The 12,490-nt window shown below is 41.4% G+C and overlaps 1 protein-coding gene across 1 annotated transcript; it reads right to left on the bottom strand.

Moving 5' to 3' along the window:
- Positions 1 to 2,097: 2,097 nt before the first annotated feature.
- Positions 2,098 to 6,633, bottom strand: cbln1 (cerebellin 1 precursor). The gene is made up of 3 exons (XM_043706930.1): positions 5,871 to 6,633; positions 5,057 to 5,176; positions 2,098 to 3,203 (listed from the first exon to the last, which is right to left on the bottom strand). The coding sequence occupies exons 1-3, from the start codon at positions 6,120 to 6,122 to the stop codon at positions 3,006 to 3,008; spliced, it is 570 nt and encodes a 189-aa protein (XP_043562865.1). The 5' UTR covers positions 6,123 to 6,633; the 3' UTR covers positions 2,098 to 3,005.
- Between the last annotated feature and the right edge of the window lie 5,857 nt (positions 6,634 to 12,490).

Genomic DNA, 12,490 nt, shown 5'->3' on the forward strand with positions numbered 1-12,490 from the left:
TTTGAGGATAAATTGATAAATCTCAGGCTGCAATTTCTGATTTAAATAAACAAGATTTAACTTTGCGGTAAACGTGAACAGCTGAATAAGCTAGAGCGCGTTTTTACTTATTTTCCAGTTTTGATAAAATCGATTGTCGAACGGAAGCGCTCGCCTAACGACAACCAAGACACCTGAGTTTACCAACAGGAGGCCCAGTTACACCGTTTTCATTAAACAGGGTGTTCGAACGGTGAATTATGATTTAGCTCTGCTAAAAATAGCTAAATGACTCTCCCATAAACATTCAAACTCCACACAACGGTCTGTTCACTAGAGACATAGTACACCGTTCCTCTGGGTTCACATAAGGAAAAAAAAACCGGATGATGAGCTCAATGGAGAGTTTTAATTAGTGTCTGTTAGCAAAATCCTAACTTCCAGACAGAGTGTGGAGATAAAACTGCGTTTACCTGCTGGCGGTTAAAAGAAAAATAAACTTTAACGATGAAATTGCTCTGATTAGCCGGGCAAAGGCAAACCTTTAACAAACTCAGTGAGTTCTAGCAGAATTAAGGCTGAAACTTGTGGTGTCTCCAATGACAGCTGTCCTGTAATGGTGCGGATACCGGGCCACCAGCGTGCTGAATGATTGAGTGGATCTCACATATGACCATTCTTCCCCCGCCCATTAAACATCTGAGGAAGAACCCTGTCAAAGTGGTACCACGGTGCAGCACAAATCCTTGCAACATACTGCAGTTAGCTGAGGACCCTGGACTGCACAGCCGAGAAATACAGACATCTCACAAATCCGGTGGATCACAGCCAAATAGGAAAAAGGAGTAAAATCAAAATGGAATTACGCTATTCATCAAAGCAGAATCCTGTTCATCTCAAATAAATTAGCAATGCTTCTAAGAGGTGATTATGCGGAGATCAGGCCTTTTCCTACTAATACAGCTGCAAATAGTGCATCTTTGATTATGTAAGTGTTAATTTTCCCCACAGGAGCTAATTAAGCTGTTCACTGCAGCAGTGAGTTGGGAGTTACTCAGATTATCCGCAGTCAGGCCTGATACTCCCAGCCCTGTCTCTCAATGATTTTTTTTTCCACACCGGTATGAACACGTGACTGAGATTTCACCTCAATAATATCTTAATAAAAACATGGTTGATGAATGTGTAATGTCTGCTTCTAATTCATATACTCTGGATTTTTTTTGCAATAATAACATTTTAGAATGGGTGTGACTTCAGGTCAAAGGTACAAATACAATCAGACCTTATGGTGACGGAAAATAAACACCCAAAGTATTGTTGAGTCCAAACACGCGTTTAAATATTGGTTCCTTTCAATGAAATCAAATTGTAAATAAATAATCTTGGGAGGTTGAGTTGTGTTATATTCAGGAAATTGAAGCCAATTCACATATGTCTACAAAGCTGAGGGCAAAACAGCCAGTGTGCTTTTTAAAAGCTTGCTGATTTATTATGAAGACCATCGTGTGTCAAGGGGGCACAAAGGAACTGAAGTAAGTAAAGACAATTGCAGGCTCCTCCAAACAATGCTATCGTTCGGTTATGCAAGAAGAATGGTGATTTGAACCGCACAAGCGCACAGACCACGAGATCCTTTCAAAATAGGAAATTTAAATGTAATTTAGTACCTGTTCCCAATCACCAGGAGAACAGCATACTTTGTTTCACAAACAAAATCTTTTGTTTTCAAAATCCAGTCACCACACCGAGCCGGATTGTGACAGTAATTACCAGGTACACCAATCAGTCATGCGCCAGCCTTCATCTTCTATACAAGCTGTACTGAGTAGAATTATGCGTTTACGCAAGAAATGTCCAAATTACTGAACACTAGAGCACGCATACAGATGTGACGTTAGCACAAAATATCTCCACAGCTTATACAGAACTAATTTTGCTCTGCGAGCCTGTTTTCTCCTATCTATCAAACCGAATTCCTAAAGGGATTTTGGCAATGACTAACCGTTATCCTGATATTTTAGAACAATCTGCCGGGACGCATCTCCCTTTGTGGCTTGCTTCAGTGTGAATTCCCAGTTATATCAACAGAATAAAATATGCATACCAACCATGATTTCTGGTTAACAAAAATAAAAGTTACATTTAAAATTTATTGAAATAAAGCAAAATTCAATTTTATAAATATTCACACATATATTACAGTGATAAACTTTTCATAATATTTCTGCCGTTCAATATGGCCACATTATACTGGAACAAAAACGACAGAAATGCATCAGAACGCATAGCAGCCTCCACAGAATAAACCCAGAATACACTGAAATACTGAAACACAACTAACCGCCCTTGTTTGGCTAGGTGGAAATTACCAGAATTCCGTTATAAGGTTTATGCTTGGTTATATAGACAGTTAACCTTCTGCGACGGAATTGACAATACTGTATCTATAGGGTGTAGAAATACAAAGGCGAATAAAGAAATATATGCTGCGTTTGGGGCTGCAACCGTCTCTAAAATTCCGCATAGCAGACATATACAGGCATAGGTAAGCATTTGTTCTGCTTTCATACACTTTTGAAGAGATAGTATCGTTTTGGCAATCAGACCTAACAGACCTGTCCCTGACAAACGAATCAGACAGTATTCCCGATTTGGCAGCCTATCCGGGCTGTAACACTAATGTCGTGAATATTAAGTTACTGAGTTGCACTTTCTTAAAAAAAAACTTCCGTTTCTGAAACAAAAACAGCCAATTTATTCTATAGTGGTAACTGTTCACTTAACTAAATTAATAACAAAGGTGACCGTCGATCTAATTCGTACATTAAATTTGTACTATATTCTGAATGAGTGGCAAGGTTGAAATGCACTGAATTAGTGCTGAGAAATAGACTACCAAATGGGATACAGTCCCTTTAATTTTTCTGTCTAGCTCTGGGACGCACTTGCGCTGTTTGGGAAATAAAAAGTTATCAACCCTCCTGTGACAGTACAGGGTTCAGGAAAAACAATGTTGTTTTCACTTAAAGCGGAAACACCAGGAATCCGGAGAAAGTTGAGTATTTCCACCCTCCCATTAGGTTTCCGCGTTCTAGTTTAAGGTAGGCTCGGTCTCCCTTTTCCATCTGGGTCAACACTCCATTGCTGGCAGCCTCTCTTGTCACATCCTGATCTCCTGCAAAGGCTGAAATCAACGGCCATCCATTCAGCATCAGGCTTACCTGTTGAGAAATAATCATGTTAAAGCAATACGGTCATTTTCTGTTGGCGACATCAACATTGACTAGAGCTTAAGTGAGATGATCCTTAAACGTGATTCTATTGCAAAGGTTATCTGAAAATTCATCATAAAATATGGTCATTAATAAACTAATGTTAGATGGTTTGCCTAAGTAAGTTCAAGACCAGCAGGTCCGTGTTTATCCAAAAGGGCACCACAACCTCACTGTTTAGTTGTTACCTTTCCTCAGATCTGAGAAGCCAATAGCTCAATAATAACCTCTTGGAACTGGAGCTGCACCTCCCCTGTCCTGCCGTAACGTTCTGTCTCTATTCTACTCATCCACTACGGACAGGTTTTCTTTATTTCTCTAAACTAAACCCGTTTTATGAAAAAAATGCCTTGTACAGCATTTTAATGAAATGCTCTTAAACAAAAATAAGAGAATTGTTCATTGCACATTGACCTCTCCCGTGTTTCGGCACTTCTTATTTCATAGGACTGAAAGCAGGTGTTCTGACTTGTCACCGACTATATTCTAAACAGTCATTCAATTTTATTTTACTCAAATGTTACATAGAGCATATTGCTGCTAATGGTGAACATGGTACGTTACAATGCATTAACAGTAGTGCATTTAAGACAAATAATGGCATGCAAACATACCTCAAAACTGAGCGAATAATTGCATTTCGCAACTGTATTTTTTCTGTCTATAATTTGCCAGATATAATGCACGTATCATCCAATAGCGACCATGGGTGGTCGATATTTACTTACGTGAAAACAAACGTCAATTACACATTGTCATTGACTGAAAAATTAAATCGATTTTTCTTGCTGGTAAAATAACTCGAATATTTTAAATACAGAAAGAATCCATGTGTACATTTTCTTTGAATTAAAACAAAACTTTGTTTTCATCCTATGCTTCCCCAAATGTCACCCTTTCAGCCCCCTGGCTACTCTGGGACGGTGTGAGTGGGTACCACATGGAGAACTGATTAAAAAGCCAATATTGAGCAATCATTAGCTTGGAGTGAGAGATGGAACCAAATATTAGAAAACGCAAATACTTCTCCACCCAATTCCAATATTTTACACACTCAAGTACAATTTGGAAACGATTTTTATTTATTTATAATTTTGAAGGCATAATTGCAGGTCTTGCTGTGATAGTTTCATTGCGTTTTTTTGACCCAGTAACTCAAGCAGGGAGGCAAGGCTGTAAAGTATGAAACATTGAGGGGGAACAGGAGGCGGAGCTCTGCCCTCAGGAATTGAGGATGATCAGGGAACCTCCATCCAACCTCCTCCTGAGATCCCTTCCATTATTATCACTCAGAACCGGGATGTAATTTATTTGATATTTACTTCCTCCATGCTCAGAGTAAAAAAAACTGACCCAGTAATTAATGAATTAATCATCACTTGGCCCTCGCTCGGAGCTGGTTGTTACTTGCCGCCCGTCGTTTGTATTGCTGACAACTATATCCGACCTTTAATTAGCCTCTCACTTCCAAGGCTTTTAAGGTCTGTTTCCAAGTAGTGTGAAATCGGCAACTTCATTAGGGTCACATATGGACAAACACTGAATGCTATAAAAATGTCTACATTCCTCAACCCATGCTCCTTCAGGCCTTTCTCTGGAGATCATATAAGTTTGTTATAATGTCATCATTTTGCTCGCCATTTCAGTTCCAGGAAGCGTTTGGGCTCCTATAAGGATTCAAGGATGACACGAGGAGGGAATGGCTGAACAGTTTTCACGCAACTCTCACATTCTTGAGAGCAAAAGACTGAAAGCAGCAGAGAGGTGAACGCATTCGATAAACTGTGGTAAAATCTACTAACCTGGATCGTTTGCCGGTTATACACCTTTACCACGTGGAAGTTAAAACTGTAAATTCCTTTCCGCGGCGCTATGAAGGTGCTTCTCTCCGAGTCAAAATTAGAACCCACATTCACTAGTATCTGAAATCAGACAGAACCTGTGTCAGCAAACCTGGGCGGTTTAGTCAAACACCTTAAACAAACCGGAATGTTTAAGAGTAGCGGGAATACAGGGAGAATGCGACAGAACTCATAGATTACAGAGTTGCAAAGGTCGTAAGGAACAGCGTCTTCAAATCTCTCAGACATCGAATAGTTAAATTCAATCTACACGAACAATTTCTGTTTTATTTTGTAAAGTCATTTTGTTGTAATTTCTGCTTTCAGTTAAGTCCGCTGCATTCCCGTTTCTCCCTCAGTGCTTCTCTGGCTATGTGTCTCCCCCTTGGAGAAACCAGCCCCTGTCCCTGAACTCGCTTCATCGTCTTGGCCGACTTTTCGAGATAATTTTTAAAAATTATTTGGTTCCCACCACCTCCCCCACAACCCACGACGTATCATTTCGTTCACATTTTCCCAACCCGCTGACCCTGCCTACAATATGAAAATGTGTCCCGCAACTTTCCTCCAACTCTGACTTCTCATCCCTCACTCTATCCTACGCCAGAAGCAGAGTTCTGAACCTGGATGTGGTCAAGCAGCTACAGTACCTAAGAACTGACCTTGGGGGACACAGCAGCTCGCACTAGAGACACGGTTAAACATTCTATCCCTTCCGTCAATCAAAAATAACAGCGGTCCTTCCCAAAGCAGCGACCGTCCATCGCCCACTTACATTGTCAAAGTAGATGATCATGGTCCTGTTGCTCATCTCTGAGGGCTCATGGTTGGTGCTCCTGATCACTGAGAAAGCCACCTTGGCGCTGCCGGATCGCACAGAAATCCCGAGCGCAGTCCCCGTAGGATCCGAGGTGGGATTCGAGTCACAAACCACCAGGCACTTGCCCTCCAGGACGATGGGTTCTGTCTCATTCTGTCCGCACACGAGTCCCGCAAAGCAAACCAAACCGAACAGCAACTCCAACATGACGAGCGACCGCCGACTTCCACAAGGTGCTGTTTGCTCCTTATCTCCTGATCGAATCCAGCTTTTCCTCGCTTCTCCTGGAGAGTTTCTCTGATTTATTCCCTCTCCTTTGTGTGTGCGTGTTTGGGGTTGTTTTTTTCTTTAAAACGTTGCTTTATTATTTTTCTGAAGAGCTCACCTTCTTCCAGCTTGCCTCTCCCTCTCCGCTTTCTTCGTTTATAGCTGGAATTAAATGACCCCTGAAGTGTAAGAAGGGGCCCTGACAAGAACACGCACAAATGAATACATAGCGCTGCGCCTAGTCCCTGTGTAAATTATTGATGGCAGAGAGATCACAGGCAACTGAAGCGTGCCCGCCACTGGCGCCCTCCTCACTGGCTGGCCCCGCCTCTGCCCGCTGTCAACCACCGAGCTCTCCGGCAATCAGCTCCGCGCTCTCCCAATTCGGCCCGCCCACCTGCCCGGGAGCTGCTCCTCGCTCGCAGCCGCTCGACCGTCTGCAAAGAAGGCAGCAGCAGTGCGCCGCGTTTTATACCGGCGGCAGCAACAGCAGCCCCAGCTTTTTTTTTAAATATATTATTGTTTCACCGACCATGGGCAGTGCACAACTCAACATTGCTCGGAGCACAGCACCTCTTGTCCTCCATGCCTGTCCGCGCACACACTTCCGCAAGAGTATAACAAAAGCGCTGCTTTGCATGCACTTTAAATGTCTGTTCCCCTTAAACGTGTTTATGTTTGGAAGGGAATTGTTTCCATTCTCCAGCAGCTGTCACAAGTGCATCATCGCCAAATATGACCACTGGCTAACTTTTAATTTGTTAGGATGTAAACAATTCATACTTTCTTTTGGCTTCTTTTTACGTTCTGGGGATAAAATAGCTTTCGTACAGCCAGTGGGAATGGGTGGGTAGAAATCAACGGGAAGGTGCGAGGAAACTCCGGAGACAGAAGAAATATTACAAAGTCCGATGGCTTCGAGAAAGGCGGCAATTTCTGAGGTGAAGGAGGGGTGTAGCGCCAACATGTGTCAAAGTCTGGCTGCGCTGAATTCGGACGGAAGGTGCCTTCTTCACACAGCCATGACCTTAGAGGTTGGGAAATGGTGGAGGGTGTGTAAACTTCAGGTGCGGGTGGTGCCATCTTCGCGAGGGTGGGAGTGCAGGCAGAGAGCAGTTAACAGATCGTGGCGTTAGTCAGCAAATAACACGAGTTTGTTACTGTTTAGGAACTCGACTCTCGGCCTAAGGTTTGTCATTAATCATCATGCACGTAAATTCAGGAGCAGGAGCCCTCCACCCCCACAAACACATTAGTTTGTGGTTGTTGTTGATTGATTAGTTGTTGATTGATTCCTTCTGACTGTCGCTATGATCAGACAAATCCAGGATGTTGTTTGGAGCACTATAAAATTGCTGACGTTTGTGAGGAACAATATGGAATGTAGGAATAGGAGTAGCTCGAGCCTGTGCCACCATTCATTGAGATTATGGCTGATCTGTGACTTAACTCCATTGTCCTGCCTTTGATTCATCCCTTAGTACCTTTGCCTAATAACTGTTTGTTCATCTCACATTGAAAATTAACAACTGAACCTGCACCCACTGCCATTTAAGGAAGAGGGTTTGAAACATCTACCAACCTTTTGTGTAGAAGTGCGCCCTAACATCTGTTCTGAATGGTCTGGCCCTAATTTTCTTACTCTGGCCCAAGAGATAGAATCACCATTCAACTCTTTAACCAAGGTGAAAATGAAACAAACTAAACCAGTGTTTCAGCTTAAACCTACTTCTTGGCTATTTCAGAGGGCTATTCATAGAACCTAGATGAGTCTATACACAGCATCTACCCTGCTAAGCAAATTCAGGGTTTAAAAAGGGCCTGTGCTGGGTGATTATTCAGCCTTTTTTTCTGTTAGGTATAACTTCTCAGTTCTGGTACCATCCTAGTACGCCTTTATCTCATATTCTCCAGTTGTTTGATATCCCTTTAATCATATAGTGATCAGAATTATTCATAGTACTCCTTGTGATCGTGAAAAACTTGCACATTAACTTAACTTCTCTGATTTTCAATTCTATCCTTCCAGGAAATAAATCCTAATGCTTTGCTAAGGTCTAATGAATGTACTCTGCTATTTAAGTGTTTTGTGTACTTAGATACATCTATTCCTCCATCCCATTTAGGTATGAATTTTGCAAGGTATATTTGGCCTATCTATTCTTCATAATAAAATGTGCCACCTTATAATTACCATTACAGTATTGAAGTTGAAATGAAAACAGAAAGTGCTGATATTTTCTAGTGCATTAGTGTATTATTTGGCTCTGAAAACCTCCTCTGACATGTAACAAGGTTATGCTGATCCTTAACTCAATTTTCTCAGCATTCCTGTGTTTATTAATATATTTCCCATTGGTCACTGACCTCATCTATATTATTCACAGCCTCCACCTCCTTGCAAACCCCCAATTTGGGGTCATCTGCAAATTTAAGATTTCAATTCCGATTCCACATTTTATTACTTTAGAGGGCTATGTTTTCAAGAGGCCAAATTATATACTTGATTTAGGTGGAAGTCAAATCCAAAATAAGACTATCACAGGAGAATGAAGCAAGAACCAACAGCACAAAGTAATCCACATTAGTTAAATAACATTTATTTATTTTATAACTTCAGAAACTCTATACTTTTTCACCCCACATAACTGTTTTCCATATTACAACATTACAACCTAAACATATCTCGTCCCCAGGATTAAACTTTGGTTTTGAAATTGTTATGCTTTAATTCCCAAAAAAAAGGCCACTTTTTGGTGAATTCAATTATTATGTGAGTTTATATATTGAGGAGATTATATTCATTTATATTTATATATTACCAAGAATGGCTTGGCAGCAGCATACTGATCAAGCTGTTCGGGTCCTAAAGGACATAGCTGCTATACTGGGTCTGCAGCAGGTGGTGAGGGAACCAACAAGAAGGAAGAACAAGTTTGACCTCATCCTTATTAATCTGCCAGCTGCAGATGTATTATTCCTGATGAAGGGCTTTTGCCCGAAACGTCAATTTTACTGCTCCTTGGATGCTGCCTGAACTGCTGTGCTCTTCCAGCACCACTAATCCAGAATCTGGTTTCCAGCATCTGCAGTCATTGTTTTTACCTAGTATTGGTAAGAGTGACCACCGCGTATACAAAGTGCATACAAAGTCCCACTTTCACATTGAGAATAACCTCCATCATGTTGTGTGGCACTATCACAGTGCTAAATGGGACAGACTTCAAACATTTTGAGCAGCTCAAGACTGGCTATCCATGAGGCACTGTGGACCACTAACAGCAGCAGAATTGTATTCCAACAAATCTGCAACCTCATGGCCTGGTATATGTTTCCCCACTCAACCATTACCATGAAGCCAGGGGATCAACTCTGGTAATCCTGGTTCAATGGAGAGTCCAGGAAGGCATGCCAGGAGCAGCACCAGCCATACCTGAAGATGAGGTGTCAACGTGGTGAAGCTTCCAAACAGGACTATTTGTATGCCAACAGCATTAGCAGCAAGTGATAGACAGAGCTAAGTGATCTCATGACCAGCAGATCAGATTTAAGCTCTGCAGTCTTGCCACATCAAGTTGTGAATGGTGATGGACAATTAAACAACTCAATATCCCCATCCTCAATGATAGAAGAGCCGAGCACATCAGTGCAAAAGATAAGGCTGAAGCTTTTGCAGCAATCTTTAGCTGGAAGTGCCGAGTGGATGATCCAACTCGACCTCCTCCAGTCGACCCTGGCGTTACAGATACCAGTCTTCAGCCAATTCAATTCACTTCACATGATATCAAGGGATAGTTGAAGGGACAGAATACTGAAAATGCTATGGGCCCTGACAACATTCTGGTAATAGTACTGAAGACGTGAACCAGAACATGCCGCTCCCCTAGCCAATCTCTTCCAGTACAGTTACAACACTGGCATCCACCAGGCAATGTGGAAAATTTCTTAAGTAGGTCCTGTACATAAAAAGCAGGACAAATCCAGCCCAGGCAATTACTGTCCCATCAGTCTACTCTCAATCATCAGTAAAATGGTAGAAGGTATTATCAATATTGATATCAAGCAGAACCCAGTGTCGAGTGTCACCCAGATGGGTTCTGCCATGGCCACTCAGCTCTTGACCTCATTACAGCCTTGGTTCAAACATGGACAGAAGAGAGGAATTTCAGAGGTGAGGTGAAAGTGACAACCCTGACATCAAAGCTGCATTCAACCGAGTGTGACATCAAGGAGCCTGAGCAAAACTGGAATCAATGGGTATGAGGGAAAAAAACTCTCCGCTGGTTGGAGTCATACCTGACACATAGGAAGACAGTCGTGATTGTTGGAAGTCAGTCATCTCAGCTCCAGCACATCTCTGCAGGAGTTCCTCAGGGTAGTGTCCTTGTCCCAACCATCTTCAGCTGCTTCATCATTAACATCCCTCCACCATAAGGTCAGAAATGGGGATGTTTGCCAATGTTTGAACAATGTTCAGCACCATTGGCAACTCCTCAGATACTGAAGCAGTCCATGTTCAAATGCAACAAAATATGGACAACATCCAGGCTTGGGTTGAAAAGTGACAAGTAATATTCATTGCACACAACTGCCAGGTTATGACCCTCACCAATAAATGACAATCTAACCACTAACCATTCAATGGTGTTACCATTGCTGAATCCCCCACTATCAACATCCTGGGGGTTATCATTGACGAGAAACTGACTGGACTTGTCACATCAACATAATGCCTACAAGAGCAAGTCAGAGGCTAGGAATACTAGAGCAAGTAACTCACCTCCTGACTCCCCAAAGCCTGCCCAATATCTGCAAGGCATAAGTCAGGAGTATAATGGAATACCTCCCAATTGTCTGGATGGATGCAGCTCCAACAGCACTCAAGAAGCTTGACACCCTCCAGGACAAAGCAGCCTGCTTGACTGGCACCACATCCACAAGCATTCATTCCCTCCACCAATGACACTCAGTAGCTGCAGTGCATACTGTCCACAAAATCCACTTTAGAAATTCACCAATGATCCTCAAACAGCAACGTCTAAGCACACGACCACTTGCAACTAGACAGACAAGGGCAGCAGATACATGGGAACACCACCACTTGCAAGTTCCCTTCCAAGCAACTCACCATCCTGACTTGGAAATATATCACTGTTCATTCATTGTCGCTGGTCAATGTCCTGGAATTCCCTCCCGACTGGCATTGTGGGTCAACCCACAGCAGGTGGACGGCAATGATTCAAGAAGTTAACTAACCTCCTTTTCAAGGGTATCTAAGGGTTGGCAATAAATGCTGGTCAGCCAGCACTGCCCACATCCCATAAATGAATTTTTAAAACATGGTGAAAACAGATGTCCCCAGGCCTGATTGTTGTGGAATATCATTTTCTATTTTTTGCCAATCTAAGTAACTATACTTAACGTTTACTCACTTTACTGATTCGCAGCCCACCTGTCATCTATTTTACTTGCCCCATGACAACATATGTTCTAACCTTCATCATGAGACTGTTAACAAAGACCTTTTAGACATCAATGTATCATATCAACCCTTGTCTATAATACCTTCAAAGAAATCAACAAGATTGATAAAAGATTGCAATACTGTTGAAATTCATGATGATCTATTTATTGTATGTTCAGCTTCAAGATGTCTTACTGTCATATCTTTGAATAAGGAATCCAGCAATTTTCCTACCACCAATGCTAAGCTAATTGATCTTATTTTACCTGGCTTTTAAAACATAGAAGTACTCCTAACTTCTTTAATTTGTGTGAATACATTTCGCTGTCAATAACTGTGAACTTATCATGAGTATTTCTTCCTGGCCTATCATTACTCTGAATTTTCTGTATTTTTCACCTGACTGTAAGATGCTTTGCCATTTCCTTTTATATTTCATGACAAGTTAATATTGTAGTCTTGCTCTGGTTTTTGCATTAATTTTAAAATTTTTTGGGGATTTTCTTTTTTCAGCCTGCAATGTCTGAATATTTTTTGTCTGTCTTTCTCTTTAATTTCAATTTTGTCCTTATTTCTTTGTGCGTCTGTGGTGTGTCATTAGTGACTAGTTTGATTTTGCTATTTAGTGGAATATATTTCTCCTACACTCAAATGATAATTGTTTTGAAATATTTCTACAGTTGTTCTGTTTCTTTGCTTCCCAGTACAATTTTTTTCTAGTTTATCTTCCCAAGTTTCATTCTCATTACTTAGAATGAATCTTTTTAGCAACGTATTATTTTAGTCTTCTTCATAATTATGTCCTTTTCAATCTTTATCATAAATTTTATTTTGGTTCAGGTTA

The sequence above is a fragment of the Chiloscyllium plagiosum genome, chromosome 17, assembly GCF_004010195.1.
Source record: "Chiloscyllium plagiosum isolate BGI_BamShark_2017 chromosome 17, ASM401019v2, whole genome shotgun sequence".
Classification (NCBI taxonomy): domain Eukaryota; kingdom Metazoa; phylum Chordata; class Chondrichthyes; order Orectolobiformes; family Hemiscylliidae; genus Chiloscyllium; species Chiloscyllium plagiosum.